The sequence below is a fragment of the Thalia democratica genome, chromosome 8, assembly GCF_965202585.1.
Source record: "Thalia democratica chromosome 8, ktThaDemo2.hap1.1, whole genome shotgun sequence".
NCBI classification, from domain to species: domain Eukaryota; kingdom Metazoa; phylum Chordata; class Thaliacea; order Salpida; family Salpidae; genus Thalia; species Thalia democratica.
Genome location: NC_139172.1, coordinates 13,906,781 through 13,931,473, shown reverse-complemented (window position 1 = coordinate 13,931,473; position 24,693 = coordinate 13,906,781). Strand labels below are relative to the sequence as shown.

Here is a 24,693-nt window from a genome sequence, read left to right as displayed (position 1 = left end):
CATAAACAACATGACCAATAAAAATTCTATTATAATAACATATTAGAGCTTAAATCTCAATATATAACATTCTTAAGTTGTTGCTTTTTATCAAAATTAGTTCCGCACATAAGTATTTATCTTTTCCAAATTTCTTAATTTTTATTTTTTAGACGGGGAGTAAGTATTTTTTAAAATAAATATACAACTTCTTCTGTAATATAATAGTAATAATCATTTTTATTTTTTGTTAATTCACGCGGATAAATATGCTACTTTTTGGTATTTCGCTAGATTTTTTTCTTTGAGTTGCAAACCTGACACTGTATTGCTAAAACAGATAACATTGTTTTACCTTTGTATATCAATTTTTTATGCAGTTCAGCTTTTGCAGTTTAATTATAACTTGTATTTGGGAAGTTTAACCAAAGCCTTAGAAACTAAGTTGGTCTAACCTTTAGTCCTAATTTTACAATCGTTATATTAGTTATTTTCAGCTGTTTATAAATTAACTACGTAGTTAAAAAAGTAAGTAAGGTATAAATTGTGTATAAAATAACTATATAATTAAAATTTTTAAGTTACGATTCATTTTCTACTCAATCAGGTGTTTTTCAGGTCATACAAAATAATTTTGACTGCTTAGTGCTTCAAATATAGTTGGTTGTTATGTTTACCAATTTGAGCTTAAAGATACTTGAACAAAATAAATGAATAAATATATCTAACATTTTGAAGTCTGTAAATGTAAGATTTTTTTTCGTAACTTTTATTTCTACTTAATAGGTTTATCATTTTTGATAGCTGTACAGAAAAATATGTATTTGGAAAATAAGTGATAAAAAGTCTTATTTTTGTATCTTGCTAATAAAAAGAAGAAAACAAAAGTCTTAAGCTCCAAAATTGTAGACAAGTAGAGTAAATATTTTAAATACTTTATAGCCTTTTTTAGTTGTAATGACTGTATAGAAAAGTACATTTTGAACCTTATTTATAGTTTTGATTTAGCCATCAGCTATAACTTGTTAAGTATAGAGTTTTATGTTGTGTTGATAGAAATATTATTTTTAGTTTTAATTTTTTGATAGAAATAAATAGTAACAGAGCAGTATTAAAAGAATAACAAAAGTAATAGTTTTTAGGTCTATTTTTAAATACGAAATATAGTTATTAATTTTTCTGAAAAATCTTTAAACAGGTATATTATAAAAAGCAATTTATATTTAAATGATTTTTAACATTCTAATTAAAATGCACTGCACTAAACTACTGATAAACTTAGATCATGTTTTTTGAAAACTATTATAAGCATAGTTTTTTATTTGTAAAATATGATTAGTATAAAAGTAATAAATTCAAACAAAAATTTTCTAACAGTTGTTATTTAAAAGTTTTTATTTTATTTAATACAACCTACGAAATCTAAATGTAAAAAAAAGTAAACACTCTTGTTTTTAACAGTCTATACCACCAGGAGCTCATTTTCAAGGAAAAGTAATCGCTTGCCTTGAAGAAAAAATGATTGCTAATCAATCTCAAATATCTGAAAAGTGCAGTGAACAGATTTATAAGTTAACTGAAATACAGTCTGATGCTTACAACATGGACAGAAACCTGTACGATAAATGTAAGCGTGACAAAGAAATTCTGTGTGAAAATGTAATTTTTGTTTACTATTTCTATGTATTTATTTTATTTATAGTTAAGTTAAACAGAATTTTAAATAAAAAAGTTGTAGAATTTTTATTTAATCTTTAAAAAATAATTTATTTTTATTTTTACTAAAATTTGTGGAACTATAAATTTGTAGCAAAGTATTTATGAGTTAAAAATAAAAGTTAGTTTTATTTTTGAATAAAATAGACACTTATTGTACATTCTTTTTAAATACAGTCTCACACTATTTTTTTTTAATGAAAAGCTTATTCCTAATGAATTTGAACTGGTTTCTCAACCTAAAACTCAGTTTTTAATTTTTTTCTTTTAAGTATCACTGATTAAGTAGATTAATTATATCATATATTGTACATATTTGCTTTACAATTACTATTATTTCTAAACTTAAAACAATATTTTCAAAGGTTGTTGCTGAAAATGGGGCAGTTTATGAATGCTTATTTAAGCATAAGTTCGACATTGCTATGTCTTCTGAGTGTAGGAAGGCTATAACTCTTCGTCAAAAAGTTATAAGTTCCCAAGATTACAAAGTAAAGATTCTTGTTTTTTTATAAGAATTTCCAAATATATATACTTTCTAATAGAAGCATGATACTACATGTTTAAAAATAATTTAATTTTATTTGTTCCTTTTACATGTTATAAGGGTTTGAATGTGTAAAATGTACAACTAATTTAAGATGATTAAAAATAAAAATAAAACATTTTATTCTAAACTATGCTTTTACAAAAATTACAGTTTTTTGTCATCGAGTTAAAAAAAACTTATACTATATATCAAAAAGTTATTTAAAAAAATATTTTATTAATTAAAGTATTATAAGTAGTTATTAATAAAGAACAAAGAGTAAGTACAACTATTTAGTATAAAAAACATAACAAAAAAAAACTGAAGTTAAAATAGATAAAATAATTTCCATATTTAAAAGTGTTTAATGAAATTTGATAGGTTAATTTTTATGTCAATGAAATGTGTGAGAATGACATAAGAAAAAACAATTGCCTTGAAAAAGTTAAGAAAGCTAGCAATGATTACAACGACCATATTGGCTTGTCTTCTATTTCATTATGTCTGGAGCAAGTTAAATTAAATGGAAGTTAGTGAGATGAGCAATTCAATAAAAATAAACTTGTAAATAAAGATTCACCTCCTTTTTTTTACGAATGAAAATCTTAGGGTGTTTGAATCGGCGACAAACATTGTATTTTTCCATTTATAACACCAACTTATAAACTTTGAGTAAAATTATTTGATTTTAATTTTGTAAATAAAACACTGAGTGTAGACAGTTTTTTAAACATAGAGTTAAATTTCTATTTGAATTTGTTTCTTTCATTAGAAAATCTCATTTGCTTTCTGTTTTTATAAATATCTGTAATAAACATTATAATAGCAAATTTAAACAGTACTCTTTCTTTATATAACTAACACATGTTTCTGTGTGTTAACAAGTTAACACACTTCAACGGAGCCCTATAAAAATATAAAAACTGTAAGGAAGAATAGAAGCTAAACTAGGTGTGTATATTTGTTTGTTAAAAATAAGAATAGGTACTATAGATTATTGTAGATTAATGAATATTAATAGATACGATACATAATGTTAAATACGACTGTTATAAAACTGTATAGTATTTGTTATTATTAAATCTAAATTATGATAAAGTAAAGTAAAAACTAAATAAAATAACAAATCAAAATATAAAGCACACACATGAAAGTTATCGAAATATTGATTCATAACATTAAAACGTCGTTAAACATACGAAAAAACGTTTATTAATTACGTCACAATGTTATGTTCTACTACATTACGTTAAAAAAAGTCATTTACCATTCATTTGCAAAATAGATATTTTATTCTCTATGTTAAGAAAGAAGCAAAAGAGCTTTTTTGTTAAAATTTTTTTTACAATTACTTTAAACGCATAATAAGTAGAATGGGTGTTAGTTAAAAAAAGAAAGAATACTGTTTAAATTTGTTAATATTATATATTCCAGTCAACTTGTTACGCTAAGATCTTTATCTGCAAACATATAACTTTAAATTTTGAATATTTATCTGTAATAAACGCAATATTTTTGACATTACAGAGGAACTAAACCATCAATGTGAAGGAGCACTTAAGAATTTTAGAAAACAATTGATGGAGGATTATGAGATTTCTAGTGAAATAGTTCATAACTGCGCTTCAATAATACAAAATGATTGTGAAGGTGGGTTAAATAAAGAAGGAACTACAATTCACTGCATTATGAGCGCAGTACATCAAAATCCAGACAAACACCAAGAGTGTCAAGAAGCGGTAGGTTGTATTTTTTTAACACTAAAGTTTTTTTATAGGTTAAATTTTCTAAACTTCTTTTTTTCATATTTGAAATAGTAATTAAATGTGCTTTATCTTAAAAACAATAGGTGAAATTTCTATAAGCCTCTCCATATCAACCTAATGCACTTTTATTGAATTTCATTCTTTTAAATAGTTTTAATTAATTTAAATTCTGCATTTTTGTTAAGTTTGAGTGCAATATAAAGTTTTTCATTTTAAAGTTCCTATTTTTAATCAGGTGATGGACTTAGTACGAGGTTCAGACGTAGCTAATGACTTTAAAATTGACCATTCCTTGACAAAAAGCTGCCAGAAATCTATCGAAACAATTTGTTCTAAGTTCGCTTTTTCTGATGCAGGGTAAGTTTTTAAAATGCTTCTTCAGAGTATAACTTTTTTCTTATAAGGTATTATAAAAAAGTTGTTTGTACAAACAAACAGTCAAGTAGTTACGGTTGTATATATTGATTAATAATAAAAAAACAAATACCTGTTATATAAATCATACAAAATTTTGTCTATCATTATTATCGTAACAAAATGTTATATATTCAGTATATTGTCCTGTCTCTTGGACAACTTTAACTCTAATCTAATGGATGATGAATGTAAAAACAAAATGACTGACTTACAATACTTCCTTTCGAGAGATTTTATGTTAGTTTACTTTTTTTTTCAAATTTTTATGTTATCCTTTTAACAGGGTAGCAAAACGTTCAGAAATTAAAATTATGCTCTTTTTGAAAACTAATACAGTTTAAAATTTATTACAGTTTTTAATGTTAAAAGTTAATTAGGTAGGTAAAAGTTTAAATTTTGACTTTTGATAAATATTTTTAAAGTTATTATTTAAGATAGGTTTGTTAAAATATTATTAAATAACTTGTGAGTTATTTCTAATGATATGCTAGATATTATTGATTGCTCTCATCCAAAAGATGATATGTTATCTAATGATTTCATTTTTATACTAGTAGTAGTTTTTACTTATCAAGTAACCATTTAAAATATAAAACTTTGAAATTTTTTTAAATGGTTTATTATTGATTGACAATTTCAAATAGTTTTAAACTATCTTATTTACAAAAACAAAAATTAAATTCAACTTTTAATTGATTATTTAAGATAATGTAATGTGCTATATTCGACATAATCTTGAAGTAATAAAAGATTAAAAAGAAAACATAGAAGATAAACATTAGAGCCAAATATCGGAATGTCATGATCCTAAAACAAACACAAAATTTAATACTATTTTTTGTTTTACTTTGCACTGCAATTAGACCACCTGATGTCACTGACCATACCAACAAATAATAGCTTTTTGGTTAAACACGATATATATTTGTAGATTTACGTACACAGCTTTCTTCGCTTACGATTGACTGACAAGTTTTAAAGAGAACAAACCTGGGTCTTCCGAAAGCTTTGGTCTGATGTAAAAAGTGATGTGATTAAAACTTGTTGTTAACAAACTTTTAATTTGTGTTTAACAACATTTTAACTTGTCTCAAGGGACAGGCAAGTCCAGACTATAGCTGTGATGACTTTTGCCTATGCTTAATTTTGATTTTATCACAAGCAAGCGTACCAGCTTTCTCACTTGTGGACACTGCAATTAGCCCACCTAACCTCACTTATTGTATCAGCTAATGAGTGGCTTCGTGTTAAATTAAGATAACTATTTTTAGAATGACGACTCATCTTTATTCGGTAACGAGTGATTGTATAGTTTTAATCTACCAAGAGCTTTGAACGGATTAAACGAAGTGATCTGATTAGAGCTTGTTGATGTATAATGTTGTGGAAAGAATTTATTTAAACTTTGGTAAAATTGGGCAGACACCTCTGTCCCGCAACGTATTTTTAGATTGAAAACAACTTATGTATACTACTTGTGCTTTTAGTAATACTTAATTTTTAACTTGATCTTAAACTAGTTTTTCGAGATATTTTTTTTGTTTATATATTTTTTTATTAGATTTTTGCTTTTAAAGAGGTTTTTTAAGTTTTTATAATATAATATTTTTAAAGTTTTGGGGACGGTAAGAAAATTTTCTAGGAAATCTGGTCAAAATTACCCACCTCTAAATTAAAGTACCCTGCGTAATTAGATTTTATTTTTTCATTTCAATACAAGGTCTTGACACATTTTTTTTACATAACATATTTTTTACTTTTGTTAAGGTTTAAATTAGAAATCAAAAATTTTAGGATTGATAAGAGTTTTCGTGATAGCTGTAATGAAGATGTTGATGTTTTCTGTGGTAGTTCACAAAACATGCAGCAAACTGAAAACAATAATTTTTCATTTGGACTCGTGCTAAGCTGTTTGTACCGTTACGTATCTGCGTTTACTGTTCATAACGAGGTTTGGATTTGTTTAATTCTTATTATGCAATAATAGATAAATAATAATGCTTTAATAAAGTAGTTTAATCTTTTGGTAGGCTATAATTTTGCTTAGTTGTGTCATGATCTTTGTTTAGTATCAAAACCACAGCTAGCTGAAAAATGTTCGTCTGAGAAAAATAAATTCATACTTAGTACATAATAGTAATACCTCTAATCTAAGGTATTTCCAACAAATATTTTTTGAACAAACTTTACCTATTTAAATTAATTACTTTTTTTATATAAAAATAATAATTAAAATTTGGCCTAATTAAATGTACTAAACTTTTATTTAAAAGTAGGATTAAAAATAAATTTGTAATTAAAAGTATAGTTTTGTAAAAAAAAGTTGTATTTTTATATTTTTCCATATTTTACCTTACTTTCAACTAATACATGTATTACAAAGTCAAACAAAAATGTCTGCGAAAGTTTGCAGAGCAGAAGCCTGGACTTTCGTATGCCGTGAAACAAGCTTAAGTTTAACAAAAGAGTTGATCATACCAATTCGATCCTCAAACCACAGGCTTTCGGTAGACTCAAACCATGTATTGAACATTGCACGGCAAAAGACAATGCTGACGTCACTTATCATTACCAGCAAACGGTTTCTTCATACTTGCATATATAAATCGTTTGTAGATTGACAACTTAAATATTTCGCTTGTAACTGACTGGTGAGTCCTAATCTGGACGAAACCGTTATCAGTCTACCGATGGCTTGTGGTCTGATGATCGAATTGGTTTGATTAGCCCTTATGTTAAACTTGTTCTACAAATTAATAAATTTAAGTTCAAACTACTTTTTGGTATAGTTTATAAATACCTTGAATGTGTATTGTACCTTATTTATTAAAGTATATAATTTTTTTGATACTTTTACCGATTTATGAGTTTTTAATTCCCATATAAACCTTTTAATTTGACTATTATTTGTAAAAAAAATAATTCTTACTGTAGCTTTATAATCTTCTTAGTGTTCGGTAAAAATTATTTTATTTTTTTAAGGGAAGAAAGCTAAAGCCGAAATGTGAGCAGCAAGTGCATTCCATACTGCGTGTGAGAGCATTAGAATACAAACTAAACCCAGAACTTGAATCAGCTTGCAGAAGCCAACTTGGTCTTTACTGTTCTGATTTTGATCTTATAGGCAAGGGAGATGTAAGTTATTACATATATATGTATATATGGGAATAGGTCTAAATTGCACGAGAACAAAGTTGCACGAGTGCACTAATTTCCTCGAAGCCAAATTTGCACAAGGGCACAAAATTTTGTACCAAGGGTCAACTTTGCACAACTTAAATTTTGCACGAGAGTAGAAAAGTACAGAAAGAAAATGAATAAAAAATATAAAAAGAAAAAAAAACTAAAATATAGTTTTAAAAAAAAGTTACTGACCGTGGGTAAGGGTTAGGAGTAACAGTGATAGTAAAAATAAAAATAATTAAAATAGAAAGCTACCGATTGCAAGGGTAAGGGTTAGGGGTAACAGTAATAGTAAAAAAGTTTATAATAATAATTAATAAATTAAAAAATCAAATTAGTATGTTACAAAATAATGGTAATAATAATAACTTACCAACCGAGGTTAAGGGTTAGAAATAACAGTGATGGTAAGAAATAAAAGAAAAATAAAATAAACTAAAAAAATAATAAAACTAATAAAAAAATATAAAAATCAACAAAAAAAAAATTAACCCGTGCAAAACTGTCTGCTCGTGCAAAAGTATCTTCGTGCAATTTTATCCCTTCGTGAAAAAGTGTCTTCGTTCAAAAGTATCTTCGTGCAATTTTGTGCACTCGTGCAATTTTGTCTCCTCGTTCAATTTTTACGCTCGTGCAATTTTTCCAGCTACCCGTATATATACATATATACAGACAGTTATTTTATTAACTTTTTTATACTAGTTTTCAATAGTGGTAAAGTGTATAATTTGTAGAGCTTTTAAAACGGTTATTTAATTTTTAATAAGTCATTCTTAAGTTTATTACCTATAATGTTTAAACAGTGACTAATAATAATGATTCTACCCAAACTTAACTAAAATGTATAAACCCAAACTTATAATTCTACCCAAACTTTCATAGTATATTACTTAAATTAGTAAATACGTGAATGATATTATTTTAAATTAATTTACTATTAAAAACTCTTTTAATAATCAACTTTGAAATATGTTAGGTAATTTACAGCTTTTTTGATCTATATCGTTAATTATACTTGTATTTTGTTTACATTCAAACTTAAATTATTTGAACTATTTCGTATGTTATATTACTTAACACTTAATTTTTTTCTCATATAAAAGCTGTTCATTATTTTCTATTAGTAATATAGAGTCAATTATACGTAGGAGTTCAAATGCCTTCAAAGCAATTACGACAAGCTGGATGTGGGAAGCCCTTGTCAGTTGGAAATACGCAAGCTAACAGGCATGCAGGGGGAGGATGTCATGGATGTTGATAAAATACTAGTACAAGAATGTGAACGAATGCTGTCTATTTACTGTCAAGTCAGTTGTTTGGTATATTTATTTTGTGAATGTTACATAGTATATATTTTTTATTTTATTGACAGAAGTTTTAACTTTAAAAAGTATATATTAAAGAATTACATTAATTGTAATATTATTAACACACATAAAATTTATAATTTACTTAAATGTGTGCACGAAAAGTCACTTTTGCACGAAAGGTCAATTTTGACGAAAGTAAGAAAATAAAAAAGGTAATAATAAAATTACCGACCAATGGTAAGGGTTAGGGGTAACAGTAGTCGTAAAAATAAAAAATAATAAAGTATAAAATATTTCAAACCGTGCAAAAGTATCCTCGTGCACATTTGACACCTACCCGTACTCTTAATTTCTAAAAAAATTCTTTAAATGTTTTAGTGATGTATATATAAATTTTTGGACAGCTAAGGTAGGATAAACAAATCAAATTTCTTTAGAAGAAACTAATCACGTTAGGTCTTAGCTTAGGCTTAAATTTACATGTTTTAATATATACAAATTAGTTATAATAGATGTGTATTAATATACTTTTATAATCTTATCAATGACAAACGTCAATTATATAATTTTGTTACGTTTAGACGTGTTCACATGTCTTATCAAACTAAGCCTAATTATCAATTTTATAAACATAGATGACTCAAAGTTCTTTTTTCTGTTGCTATATTTTACTTTTAAATGACAAATGCAAGCTCTCTTATTTAAATAAGGTTTTATTTCTACAACTTTTAGAGTTTTTATACTTAATAGTTTTACTATAACTTACTTAAACATAAATGTGTCACATTTAGGTTGTAGCTTTTAAATGAATAAGCAGCTTTTACTTTATTTGTTTTTTTTTAATTTGACATTTCTTAATTCACTATTAAAACTCCTAATAAAGGATAGTTTCTAGTTCAGTTTTATATCAGTGATCGGCAAACTGGGGCCCGCGAGAATTTTTTCATTGCAGATAATAGACAACTATCTAAATCAGGGTTTCTGAAATCGGGCCATGTTTAGAAGTTTAGGGGGCCATAAGCTGCAAAGGGGCCATGAGGCCTTAATTTAAAACTTTTACTTTCTTGAGTTGAAGATGAAAAACAATAAAAGGTTAAGGCGTAATAAGGGTAGTTTTAAAACTTTTAAAAAATGTAATAGAAAAATTTCAAAAGTTAAGGGGCTATAAGCTGTAAAAGAGGGGAGCCACAAGGCCACAACGCAACAAATTGAAACTCACACTAGATATTCTGGATTTCATGATGAAGAGCATTAAAAAATGTTCAGGTGTTTTTAAGGGTAGTTTTTTGAGAAACCTTATCAAGCGGGGCTATAGCTTTCTAAATTTCTTCTAAGAAAAAAAAAGTTTGGTAAACCCCGATTTAAATGTTACATATAATTTTTTAAATAGTTTGTTTAATAATAGTATAAAAGCTCTAAAAGTTGTAAGAGTTAAACATATTTTTTTACAACATAAGGTTTGCTTGCTTACAATAATTAAAGAATCTCATCGTTTTTAAGGATGAACTCGAAAATAATGGAAATGAGAAAACAGTGATGGAGTGCCTTGTTAGAAACAAACATTTGATGAAGTCTGAAAGCCACAAGTGTGTTGCTGGTATTGAGCATTTCCAGCTAGTTAGTTAATTTTAATGTTTATTCTTTAACTTTTAGCATAACTCATTTTATTTTAAAACAGTTTTTTTCGGGTATGTTCTGTAAAAGTTAGACTTACGTTTTTTTTTTTGAAAAAGTTAAATGATTTTTCTTTTATTGCACTATTTTGTATATAAAAACTCTACCATAAAATAATTATTTATTTTGTTGTATCTTAGTTAAACGTTATACTTAATTCATTTGAGTATAGGACAATAACATGATACAGTTTTTCAGTTTATTTAGATGGAAGTTTTATATAAGTATTATGCTAAGTGATTGTCATTATATTTGTATGTGTATTAATATTAAACAAAGATAAAAAAAAGAACCTATGCAAAAATTTAGCTAAAACTCTACTAATGTTTAACAGCAAAAACTTGAACGATTTGGTTAGAATTACAATTATGTACGATTAAGAAAAATAGTAAAATAATCATAGATTTAAATTTAAAAAAAGGTTTAGTGTTTTTTTTCTGTTTACACAAATCAGGTTTTAGACTTAAGATAAAAAATGGTTTTAATTTTCTTAAATTTTAATTATTGTGCTGTTTGACATTATTAAAATATTTATGTCATAACTTTCAAAAAAATTTAGAATTGTCAATTTTTGTTCAAATTACATTAATCATTTTTTTTGTAATCCAAATCTTACAAAAATTTTGGCGAATATTGATTGATTTTGTTTAGTAACAATATCTCTCTCCTTCCCATAAGAGTAACTGTCTGTAATCCATTTGATTAATAAAAACTATTCATGCATGGAACTTGAAGTTAAAACAAACAGACGTTTATTATGTCCAGTATTGCTTTATTTCTAACAACCTATCTTATTTGCAAGAAACAAGTTTACTTTAACCGAAGCTTTTAAATCAAGCGAGATATTTTTCTTATTTGTTCGAAATTTTAAATCACAGTTTTCTACAAGTTATATTGGGATAAAATGAAAAATAAATATAATAAATCATCCATATTCACACTTCCCACGAATGAGCTTTTATGTACACAAAAAACTTATATATCAAAATAAGCATCACAAATTGTTTTTATATAACAACTCGATTGTGCGTACATGTTAAATCACATACATAGAATGAACAGACGGGAATTTTGTTACTAAACGGGGTCAATCAAAATTTTCGAAAAGTTGCTTAGTAAAAAATGAATGCAAAAAAAATATTAAGAATTAAATATATAAAAACGTCGTTAGTTTTAGTTAATTTAGAACTTTAAATTTGTAATATTTTCTAAAAAAATATGTACATATCAAACTTAAGGTCATCGTATTAAATGTGTGGTTTAGCCTCAAGCAAACTAATGTAAACGTGTTGCTTATACTTTTAATGAATTGCTATTTATTACAAATATAGTGCTAAACATTTCTAAATTAATTACATGTTTTTTTTTACCTTGAATTTATTTTCTAGTGTCAAAATATATATTTTATAAAAATACAAGTGCTTAATTTTACTTCAAACTTGTTCAATTTCACTTAAAACCTCAATAAACTTAAAACTGTAGCGTGTTTTAAGTTAAACTAATAAATTACGTTTTAGTATATTAAACATTAGAACAATATTAATTTCATAATCAAGAATTTATAACATCTTTCACTTTAAAAGTTTAATTTTACAGATAGAAATGAAAGATTACAACTTTGATAAAAAGTTTATAGAAAAGTGTAAAGACGATGTTGAAAGTTTTTGCAATCTTCAATCGAAAAAAGTTGTAACAAAGTAATAGCACGCTCATATAAATTTACTAATTACAATTTTTTTATTTTTTTGTGTGTTATAAGATTAATATTGTCATAGTAATATTATTAAAAAACTTTTTCACAAAAGCTGTTTTAATGTAAGCAAAGTAAATCAAGTTACTTGGTATTTTAATGCTTAATAGGTAATTACTTTTGTCTCTTATAATCTTACAAATTTTTGCGTACACTTGATACCACTTATATAAATTCCAAATTTAATGTTAATTACCGTTTAAAAATATATAAACAAGTTCAACAGTGTTTTTTGCTTATTTAACTTGATGAACTAACTGCTATAATTTATCTGAAGATGATTTATCAAAAGCTCATAATAAGCAAAATGTTGGTTTTCTATTCGGAAAAAAGATAAGAAAGTATTTGACTTTTCCATTTTGGAAAATTTAATTAAGTTTAATCAAAACGTGTATTAGTTATAAATACTTTGATGTAAATTAATTTTTAATTTTACGTTTAAATTTTCTTTCATTTAATGGGTAGTTTAATTGTAGTTGTCTTTTTTTGCCAACTACTATTGAAGTATTTTTTATGTTGTAAATTTAGATTAAAACTTAATACTATTGTAAAAACATTTTAAACTTTAAAGGGTTCTACGAAAATACTATTACTATTTTAACTAATCATTATTTTTACAAATAATCTGCAACAGTTATCTTATAATCAATTTTTTATTTAGAATGCGTTATTTATTTTTATATTAAAAATACCTATGGTTTTTACTGCGTGATACTTCTAAGCCAATTAATAATAATATTTTTAGAGGAGATGTAGTAGAATGTCTAAGCAAGAATATAAGAGATGCAATTCTTGCCGAAAAAGAGTCACAAATATCTTCTGATTGCCGTGAACAGCTAACTTTTGAAAAACTTGAAATTGTTAGCTTATTATATAGTTTTTTTAAATCACTTTTTCAAAAACAAGCACCAAACTTTGTATATATTTCTTCCAATTTATAATTAGAAAATATTTAAAGGAATTGTTATTACTTTTTTTTTAAGTAGCTTTGTTCTGTCTTATTAAGTAAAAACTATTTATAACTACTCTACAGCTACTAAATAGGCTGAAAAAATAAATAAACTAAATTTGCAACCTCTTCATTTGAGTTTTGCAAATAGTTGTAATTTTTTGTACGAGCCTGTATAAATATTAACTCAAAAACAATCTCACATAAATTTTAATTTTTAGCATTTTATAGAATTTGTTTTTGTTTTTATTTAAGTCTGTAGGAGTTTTATGTAGAGTGATTTGAAATATGTAAAAAAAGATAATTACATTACAACTTTTCTTAATTATTAAAACACTTTTGTTATTATTTTTGCGTCTTTTATCGCAACTATAAGCTGTTTAGCTTTTTGCTTGTAATGTTTGCAAAAATATTAACTTAAGCGCATATTTGAGATAGTGTTAATAAAGCAGTATGTGAAAAGAAATGAGAAAACTTTTAAATGTTTCTCATAAAACGAGCAAAATCTCTACGCACCAAAAAGCGGTTGCAGAATCAAGTCAGGCCGCAGTATTGTTTCTACAATCTTAATCTTAACACAACACCCCTACCACAACACCAACTATTCTCAAAACTACACTATCACTTTGGCTTTAAGTAAAACTATCCTAGGGAGTAATGCTTTTTTTTGGTAGGTATATTTTTAAGCTGCTGATTTTATTTTACAGCTATTCATTTCCAATACGCGAAATTCTACTCATCAATTCCCACTCCAGTTTTAACCCCTTCCCATTAACGATCGTCGAAAAACTTTCCAACTTAACTTATTTCTCATCCGTTCAGCTCCAATTTAAATTGTTTCCAATCCTATTAGTTTAATACCAAATTAGTTTCTATCAACTAATTTCAATCTGAGTTTTTACTGAGAAACAAGCAATATTTTTAATTTAAAAACAAAGTAGAACCTTAAACTCGTTAGCGTTTGTTTAACTGATGCACTAACGAAATTATTTTTTATCCTTAGTTTGATAAATTACACAATAAAAAGATTTCAGTTTATCTACATACAAAGGAAAAAAGTACCAACATTTTGTTCAACATGTTATCACAACAAAAAATGCTTCATTCTAGGTTCTCTAGAGATTGTCAGTTGTTAATTAAATCTGAAAAAATAATTATTTAAATAACACTAAAACCGTTAGTAAAATAAAGTAACTTATGTGTGATTCAATGTTGTTTATTTTATTTTTTTTGGTTGAGGTATAATTTGAATGAAACCGTTTGGAAAGAAATGGATAGTATACTACTAAACTTATGTAAATTAAAAACAACAGTTGGAAAATATTGATTTGAATCCTGAACTGAAACACAACTGTGAGCAAGATGTGCAATATTACTGTAAAGATAAGTCAAAAGATGAAGTTCTTGAATGTTTACGCAAGCGCAAGACTAAACTTACTCAAAAATGCAGAAAACATGTTTTTAAAATACAAGTTTGTTTATTAATTTTTATTTTTATAAACATTATTCTTTAGGATCTAAAAAGTTATCATTTAAAACTTTTTTAGTTGGACGAAGTCAAAGTTCCAAAATTAGACTTTCAGTTAATGCGAACTTGCAAAGAAGACTTGAAAGAAAAATGCATGGATCAGTTACGTAGAAACAACAAGGTAGAAACTATGGAATGTCTTATACTTAACAAAGATAACTTGCACGGAAAGTAAGCGTTCAATAAAACTTGTTAATTATTTCAAACTACACTTGTAACAGTATTTCAAATGTAGTAAAAGACATATCCTAATCAAATTTTAAATAAAATGGTTATTAATATGCTATAAAGTACTAATCGTGTTTCTCATTATGCATAATTGTTATATGTTCTCTTTTAGCTATAGAAGATTGATTCGTGTGCAATTAAAGTTAATCTGAAAAATACATAATAATAGTGTTGCCACACACTTAGGCTTGCTCAAGCTAATTTCAAATGTTTCTGGTGTTTGAAAAAATCAGACTGGTTTAGGCCTGTTTGCATTTTTTTAAAACTAAGACTAAATAGTTTTTTTAAGGTTTATTTTTTTGATTTAACATTTTTCAAATTATACTTCTTCTCTAAATATTTAGTCGTTTATTTATTGATATCAATATTCAACTACTAAGCTTACTTAATAGTAACTTTTTCAGTTTTTAGCTTTTACTTACTTTTCGCTTGTCAAACTAGGCTAGTTTGATGTTACTCATGCAGACCTTTTTTCTTTAATGAGAGGAAAATGTGTATCAGAAAAACACAAAGTGACTGGTCTTTAAAAATAACAAAAGCTACAGAATTTTCCTTTACTTAGAGTAGTTAAGTTTAAGAATACACAAGTTAGCTAAGGCTAGTTTGTACTTTAATTACTAAAACTAAGACTAACCAAATTTTTACCTTTGGTTTTTTTATAACAACGTAGAATTAATATTATTTCAAAAATTAAGTTTTTTTTACGAATTAAGGTTTTATTTTAACTATGTTAGCTTTATTAATGCACAATTACCACTAAATATTTTAGTTTTTTGTCTATTACAACATAGTTTAACTTTAACTCTTCCTATTAACTCAGTCTATATCGTTTTTATTTCAAAATATTGCCATTAAAATATTGTTTGAAGAAATTAAAACAGTTATAAATTTAGGCAATTTGAGCGAGTATGTGTTTATAAATGTACAACGTTGAACTATAAACATTTTCAAAATGAATTAAAGCTATTGTACCTTAAGAGTCCGTTTTCAATTAAAACATTTTTCAGCTTTGAAAATGTTTCGACAAACTAATTAATTGACAAACTGTATCCTTATTTAGTTATATAATTTAGTTATTCTAAGTATTTCTAAGTATTTATAAATTTTTTTGTAATTTTTACAAAGACTTTAGTTTTTATCATGGTGAAAACCTGTACTATTTTAGTAGTAGTTAGTTATCTTATTCTAGAAAATAGTTGCCGCTTGGTTTACCAACTTATTTGTTGTCCAGATATCATGGACACGTAAACTTATAGTCTATGCCGATTATGCAGTTTTGACTTATAGAATATTTAATGAGAAATAGTTACCAAATTTTGTTGTGAGATTGTCGTGTTTAGTTTTATTCCCTTCTCATTGAATATTTTTACTACGTTTCTGCTAAGATTGTCTTAACATGGGATATTGACAGATACTGTTTAATGCGATGTTGCCCACTTTGGAAAACCCTACACTAGAGTAATTGAAGGCTAAACTTAAATAGTTTAAAGCAAGTCAATATTAGAAAACCAATAAAATTCACACATAAAGAAATTAAGTTATTATAAAGTCCATGCTTAGTCAAACCAGTTTAATCGGAAATATTCATCACCTGTATATCTCACCGTTTATTTTACGTTCAGGCATGCCTGGTACATTTGGACCTTAGGCTAGTTGCATACAATTTAATCTTGGAATCAGCACTACAGGAATATGCTCTTATTCAAATAGTCTTTTAATTGGTTGACCGATAATGGTGCCAATGGAGTGGTCACCAACATCGTTTAAAATAACATGATTTTGATTGCTAGATATATTTCTATAGCTACCATGGAACGCCCGAGAGTAATTGTACCCTTTCCTTCAAAATTTTGAATAAACTTGGGATTCTGCTGTTAGAATCATTTTATAAATGTTAAGTTATCTGCGAATCCTGCTTTAATGACTTTGATGAGGACTAGTAGTGACTTAACTATGTATTATCTGCAGTCTTATTGCAATTAACGCAATTATCTGTATCATCGGCTTATAGACCTTTCATCTATTCTCATTTGATGAGTTATTTTTTTTGTCACCAGAAACTAATCGAACCTGTAATTTCTTGTCATAAATAATTTTTTGATCCATTATGCCCATGGCATCTTCAGCAATTCTGATATGTTCAAGTTTGGGATGAAACTACGGTTTTAGTTGTTTAGACGCTGCAATATCTAAATTATTCTGAATGCCTTTCTTCGGTGTGCCTTCTCTTTTAGTCTTCTAGCAACTTCTTTTTTGCAAACAACCTAATGCAAGTTTTGCATTTAAAAAGTTGCTCTTTGATTCATCTTTGTTCTTGCTACATAAATGCAGTATTTATAGGAATATATTTATTACAGTTTTTGCACTGAAACTTTAGTTTTCCGTGTTACTCTTTTAAGTGTGTCACTTTATTGTGATTCTTATTGAATACCAGATTATAATACATCTAGACCCGGTCCTTATAAGTAGGACGTGCCCTCTTTGCGCTCCTATACGTCCAAAAGTTACTTTCTGTCCATAATGTTGATAACCATTCATTTTCTTATGCGGACCGATTTCATAAAATTTTAATAACTTTTGACGTGATTTAATTAACAATAAATGTAGTCTTTAACGCATATACAATAAGATAGAAAATATATTTGCTTTTTACCTCCTTCAACATAACCAGTTTAAGGACCAATATTGGGAATTTAAATGTATTCTTATAACAAGCTGCTGTCATATTTTTTATTGGCCTTCAGAAATTTTACATTGCACGTTTGATCTTTTTTATCGACAATTAAATCTTCTAAATTTGGAATTTTACTTGTTAATAATCGGACCTACTATATTGAAGATTGGATCTTGGAGTACATCAACTGGTTTAATCAATTCAGCTACGCAGTTCAGATTTTGTCAATAGTCGACAATCAATGGTAAGCACAAGATTACTAAACTTGTCTTGCGAACATTTGAATAGCTGAATACTTTTCGATTAGTGCGTACATTTGACCCAAACTTAAACGCTTATCACTTTCTGGTAAACTCCAACCAAGTCTCCTGACTTATTCCCTTATTCAACTCTTGATCGAATTAGCGGTGTTGTATTTGTAACACTTGAATGGTTGAATGAAACGGGTGATCAATTACGCACATTGCTTTTTGTTTTAAGAAGACTACTTACAATTTCATTTGATTCGTCCGATGTTTAGTAATAACCACCATAAATTGGGCAGTTAATGATAACCATGTTACTCAGCTATTTGCGATTGTTCATGAAGAATATATTTTTATTTAGTTTTATGTAATGAACAGCTTGTAAAAATAATTACTGTTGAAAAAAAATCGATATATTGAGCTACAATCTACACCTAGTAATTATTTTCCCTCATCATTAAGACACCAGTTTGCCAACAATAAAACAAAAAGAGAGCCCATAAATAATAAATTAATCAATTGCAAAACTATCCCTTTAAATAAATCAGCGAACAGCCTTAATATGCTTTAAGGGGGAGCGGGTAAAAATTTCACGAAGACAAAATTGCATGAGGTTACTAAATTGCAGGAGTGGACTAAGTTGCACGAAGACAATTTTGCACCAAGGGTCAATTTTGCACAGAGGGTCATTTCTGCACGAGAGTAAAAAAAAAGTATAAAAAATAAAAACAAAAAAAAAGCTTAATGATAAATTGATAAAAAAAGGGAAAAAAATAAGTAACTGACTGAAGATTAGAGGCAACATTGATATTAAAAATTAAAATAAAAAATAAAAAAATTAAATTAAAAAAAAAAGAAATTTAAGTTAATTAAAAAAAATAAACCCGTATAAAAATATCTCCGTGCAAAATTGTCTGCTCGTGAAAAAATTTCCCCTCGTGACCCTTCGTGCAAAAGTGTCTTCGTGCAATTTTATCTTCGTGCAACTTTCTTTGTTTCTTAAAATGTTACAAATAAATCAATTTAAGAACTTTTTTTTTTAATTGTCCAATTAAGTTAGTTAATAATAAGTAACAGAATTTTCATAAATTAGAATTGAATTTAAACGGAAATTTTAAAAGTACTTAAAATATACAGTATGTGATTTGTTATATCATATTAAACTAAGATTTCAGAAAAACTCAGCTAAACAAATCTAGAATACACTAATAATAAATGATTATAAATTTTGAAATTTGTTAAAATCAAAAAATTAAAAACAAAATTGAGTTTATTTTCGTGTAGTTGCAGAAAAGTTGTCATTGAACGAGAAGTAGAAATGTTTGATGACGTCAGTTTAAATGGGCAGTTGATGGAGTCATGTCACGATGAAGTTTACAAGCAATGTTCAGATGAACTGATCCTGCTGAGAAACAGTCATGAAGATGGCAATGACCCGCATGGCGTTGTCTATTCTTGCTTGAAAAAACTGTTTGCCAGGCAAAACAAAGTTGTTTTGTAATTGTGTTTTTAAGTTTAAAATAATTGTTTATATTTCATTTATTAATGTAATTTCTATTTAAGTAGTCTACTAGTTTCAAAACAATTATATAAATTTTTACTTTTAAAGGTGGAGAAAAACCTCATGTCAGATAAATGTAAGAAGCACGTTTTATTCGTAATTAAAGAACAAGAAAAGAACTATGAAATGGATCCCCAGCTTATGCTTTATTGCATAACACCTGTAATTTTTCTACTATTAAGCAACAAAATTACACATTTTAGACAAACATGTTCACTACTTTTTCTTTAAAAATTTTTTGTTATGATTTTGAGTTTTAGTAAATACGTTTTTACTAAATCACCTAATTTTAACAACTTTAACACTGAAGTACATAAAATTATTAATATATATATATTGTTGCTAGTTTTTGCTATTTTAAATTAAATTCTGTGTCAGGTCGGTTTAGATGTGTTGATAACAAATAGAAAATAAAGTGATAACTTCATAGCATTTAAATTAGGATTAATAATATTATAGAAAGTGATAATTAGCTGTAAACTTTTATTGTATACTTTGATTTAGTTTATATGATAGTTTTTATGTTACAATTGATATATCACATAGCTTCAGAATAGTTTTATTACTTTAAGCTGTTATAAAGCTACAGTACTGTAACAAAACTGGCTGGCATACATAAAGTAGCCAGTTATTTATTTATTTTTTTTATTTATAAGCCAAAACTTCTTTTATGTAAGCTGACATAATGTTTTTTTTAGCTTAGTGTTATTAATAAACGGATAGTGAAGAAATTAAAAGTATTTAGACATTTTTCAAAAGAATTTTTACAGTTGTATGATATATATAAGATCTTCTATAACTAAAATTAAAATTTTAACAACCTTTATTTATACTTTTAGTTTTGATAAATGTTGTTAAAGATTAGTTATATAAGCTTTTACTATACTAAGTTTAACTAAATCATATATTATAAATTTAGAGGTAATTTACAAAATTTAATACAATAATAGTTCTTCTGCTTGAATTAACTATTGTTATGTCTTAAAAAATTTTAGCAAATCAAATTAACTTAGTTTTATCTCTTTTTCTAAAATATTCTTTTGAACTTTTAAAAAGAATAATTAGAATTTCTTATTTAATTTATTTCTATAACTTAACTTAAAAATACTTAGTTTTACTATTAAAAATTTTGCTCCGCAGATCAAAATGTACTGTAATGATCAAGATGAAGTTGAATGTTTAAAAAAGCTGTTTTATGATGATAAGCTGAAGTTCTACAAAAACTGTATGAAGGTTTTTTTTTATGTGCTACAATTAATAACTTTTAAATTTTGAGTTTTTGAACTCTGCTGTTTATAAATTTACGATATAGTTTTCAGTGAAGTTGGTCAGTAGTTTAAGTAAAAGTTGTTTAGTTCATACAATTTTCCACAGTACTAGAATAAGTAAAAAAATTTAATCGCTGTTTGCTAACCTTGTAGTTAAAAATGATTTTAAATGTCTCCAATATAACAAACTATGCAGGAGGTTGCCGAGTTGATAATGGAAAGTAAGTCGGACATCAATGCGGATCCTGTTTTATTGGCGAAATGTGCCGCTGATGTTGAAATTTATTGCCGTGGTGTTCCACAAGGAGGAGGAAAAAGTTAGTTACAAAATTAGACTTCTATTGTGTATTCTTAATAAAGCAGTTGTATTTCACCAATCTTCTAGTGCAAGAATTTTAGTATCATATTTTCTTGGAGTATGTCGTTTTTAGATTTTAAATTGTTTCTTAGTGAGATCTTTTTACCTGAATCTGTTCATCTAGCCTTATTTACGCAACATAATAGATTTTCTTGGTTTAACAAAATAGTTTGAAATTCAATACCGATAATTAAATCAAATATAAAATTTTAAACTTTTAAAAGAACTGTATTTATCAATTTGAAAAGTTTAAATTCAGGTACTACCTGAAAATCTTTACACACGATTCGAATTGAAGTTTAGTATATTTTATTCTAATTAAAATTTCAAATTATATGTTTAAAGCTGCTCAGCTATACTGGATAATCAGATTTTTTTGCTATTTTCACATAATTTATACGGTAACCTAAGTTTATTAATATACTAAAATTGAAAAACATCTTCATTCGTTTAAAAGATCTCAATTTTCTGCTCTAATTTTATAAAATTATTAATATAAATAATAATTTTCTTAATGACAATAATTAATATAAACAATAATATAATTTATTATTAGCAAACAAAATAATTACTTTATTGAAGTAAAACGTCTAAATTCCCATGTGATCACTTATGTACTTTACTTTTACTAGCAAATCAATAGTTAATTGTAAATGTTGTTTAGTTTTTTTTTTTTTTGAAATTTAACTTTTAAATATACTATTTGAAGCATTAAGCTGTTGTCAATTAATAAAATAAACTGATTACTTTAAAAGTTTTTAAAAAATAGTCGTTAATAAATGTTTTTAAATCGTCTTTGATCTAATAATTAAGTATTTTCATTCACTCTCTCCTTTTAATATTTTAGAATAGTTTGTAATGCATGTTTTAAAGTTTGACTGTTAGTTCCTTATCAAAAATATACTGACAGAAATTAAGTGCTTGTTGGATGCGGATTACAAATTTCCAGACTTACTTATGCCACAATGTAAAGATGAGTTGTTGAGGAGACAAAATATGTGGAAAGCTGCATCGGTTCGATTTTTGTTTAACTAAATCGTATTAAAATTTAAGTAAAACTAATTCAAAATTTATGCAATAGTTATACTATTTTTAAGCCAAGAGTGCACACCAACTTTTGTTTTTATTTGTTAATAAATACCTTGAAATGACACTTTCAATTAAAAGTAAAACAAATTATAGCTTTAAATCTTAAATTAAAACTATATTATTAACAGTAATTTAATATACAACAGTTTTTTAGTACTAAGCTCTTGTCAAAACTTTCTTTTTTTATTATTGATACAATTACGATGGTTTTTACAAGTACTTGAATAATTAAATTAATTTTTCTTGAAATATGGTTAAAATGATTAACTTTTTTTTTATTTATTTTAATTTTTTAAGTTTTACCTTTATGTTACAGTAAATTAATTCTAATTTAACCTACAGAATTTTGATGGACTAAAAGATATACTTGAAAATGTAAAAAATAGTAAAAATTCGACTCAAATAATAGTTGTTCTAACTGGAATTTTTCTTTCAATTTTATTATTTGGATGTATGTTAGGTAGAGTCACTAAAAGGGCTATTGCTTATCAACAGTTAAAAATCAGGTAGATATATACTCTTAGTTTTTAGGCAAAACATTACAATGTATTTTTCTAGGTGTACTAACAAATTTATTTATTTTTTGTCACTTAAAGCTATTAATTTTGATTTAGTTACATTGATGAGCTTTTATTGCATAACTTTTTTAATATCATGTAACTAAAAACTAAAATTTGCTATCAATTTTTTAATATTTGTGTCCTGTTTATAATTACTTAAGATTTTTTTCTTAAAATTAGAAAATTTGGTACTAAGCTTTACAACGTAGAAGATAAGGTTCAAAATGTAAAAGTTCCATTAGTAAAACTAATATAAATTATTGTTAAAAATAAATCAAACTTTAAATGTCACCACAGCAGTATTTTACTTTTTATTGTCATTTACTTATTTGAAATGAGCTTTATTTTCTTTTTTTTTCACTTAATATAGGACATTTTTTAAATTATTTAGTCAGTATGTTTAAATTTAGCTAAATTTATTATTGTTGTAAAACCGTACTACTAAATCATTTTCGTAGAGATACACAACATTAAATCATTTGTTTTAATTGTTTTAAATATGTAAATGAAGTTTTGTACAATATATTTTTATGTTTGTTTTTCCTCTAAAGATTTTATAAACTACATTAAAATTTTTGTAGTAATTTTTTTTAAGTTTAACGTTTTTATTTAAATATTTCTGTCAATTTTCTTATTTAAAATTAACAACTTTTTCCAACTCATATATTTAGTTTCTATTCATTTCTACAAAATAAAATAAACAAATTTATATGCAAGTTTATCTGCTAAAAACAGAATAAATCATAAAAAAAGTGTACTATTAAGATTTTTTGGTTACTAAAATTTTTACTTATGAACTTTAAATTAAAGTGGTACAGATATACATTATGATAATTTAATCTTTATTGCTTCTAGTTAACAATAGTCAATTTAAAAAAATATAAATCCGGCAAGAAAACTACGTGGTATAAGTTTATGAGTAACAATTCAAACTAATTAAAACAGAAAACTGTTAATGATGTACTGGTATTTGTTAGTAAATATTAGACTAAGATAATTTATACTTAGTAAATTAACCTTTACTTGAATTCTTTTTAGCGGATTGCATTCAGAAATTTTTAAGTTTATTATAAATAGATAAAAACTGCTAAGCTGTTTAAAAACTTCTAAAAAAAACTTTTATAGCTTTTTAAGCTATGCAAAGTTACTAGAAATGATAAAAAACTATTAGCCAGGTGTATTAAAAATTTCTTTCTTAGGAAATGACTAGAAAAAATTTAAAAAGTTATAATTAGAAAATTAATAAAAATAATAAGCGATTTTAAGTAAAACTAACAAAGTTAAAAGTTTCTAAAGTGCACAAACGTTATCTAAGCAAATTTAAAATATATTTATTTCTATAACCAAGCATTTTTCGTCTACCTGGACTTTTTCCTCGAAATCCTAATTTATTTTATAGTAGTGATCTACCTAATCTAAGATTCGGATTCGGCCGAATCCTAATTTCAAAATAATAGTCGGCCGAATCCGAAATTTCGGATTCGGTAGACCACTTTAAACTTTTTGAATTTTACTCAATCTTTTGTCAAATGAAATGTAAAGCTAATTAATGATTTACGCTTGAGTTGATAAAACAGTTCGCCCTTTTAAAGTCTGCTAAACTTTGATTTAGAGTTTTGCACACAGTTGAAAAACTATAATATTTTTTTTTTGTTAGACTCTCAAATAAAATTATGTACATAGTAAAGGCGTTTAATCTCAGATTTTTAGATAACCACTCTCACTTATTCATCATATATTTAGTTTTTTGTGTTTGCTTGTGAACCTATTTCGGTTCAAATAACATTTTGGCTTTTCTCTTACGAGAATATATAAAAACAAATATACTGGTCGGTGATTTAGTTTATTTCATTTTAGTAAGGTTTTCCTCAGATCATCTCAGTTCATTGAAATCTTATCTACATAGCTC

The 24,693-nt window shown here is 25.9% G+C and overlaps 1 protein-coding gene across 1 annotated transcript in view; it reads left to right on the top strand.

Annotated features, from left to right (window-relative positions):
• LOC145841974 (Golgi apparatus protein 1-like) overlaps positions 1–23,273 on the top strand; it is a 35,437-nt gene extending 12,164 nt beyond the window's left edge. The window contains exons 8-27 of the mRNA XM_082949294.1: positions 1,441–1,638; positions 2,061–2,186; positions 2,606–2,753; positions 3,752–3,963; positions 4,226–4,347; positions 4,543–4,644; positions 6,202–6,358; positions 7,390–7,542; positions 8,739–8,897; positions 10,401–10,517; positions 12,171–12,271; positions 13,070–13,184; positions 14,587–14,745; positions 14,821–14,972; positions 19,233–19,437; positions 19,558–19,671; positions 20,650–20,742; positions 20,974–21,094; positions 22,046–22,149; positions 22,567–23,273. Of these exons, the coding sequence (XP_082805420.1) occupies positions 1,441–1,638; positions 2,061–2,186; positions 2,606–2,753; positions 3,752–3,963; positions 4,226–4,347; positions 4,543–4,644; positions 6,202–6,358; positions 7,390–7,542; positions 8,739–8,897; positions 10,401–10,517; positions 12,171–12,271; positions 13,070–13,184; positions 14,587–14,745; positions 14,821–14,972; positions 19,233–19,437; positions 19,558–19,671; positions 20,650–20,742; positions 20,974–21,094; positions 22,046–22,149; positions 22,567–22,734 (2,826 nt within the window). The 3' untranslated portion in view covers positions 22,735–23,273. The remainder of the gene's footprint in view (positions 1–1,440; positions 1,639–2,060; positions 2,187–2,605; positions 2,754–3,751; positions 3,964–4,225; positions 4,348–4,542; positions 4,645–6,201; positions 6,359–7,389; positions 7,543–8,738; positions 8,898–10,400; positions 10,518–12,170; positions 12,272–13,069; positions 13,185–14,586; positions 14,746–14,820; positions 14,973–19,232; positions 19,438–19,557; positions 19,672–20,649; positions 20,743–20,973; positions 21,095–22,045; positions 22,150–22,566) is intronic.
• The last annotated feature ends 1,420 nt before the right edge of the window (positions 23,274–24,693 follow it).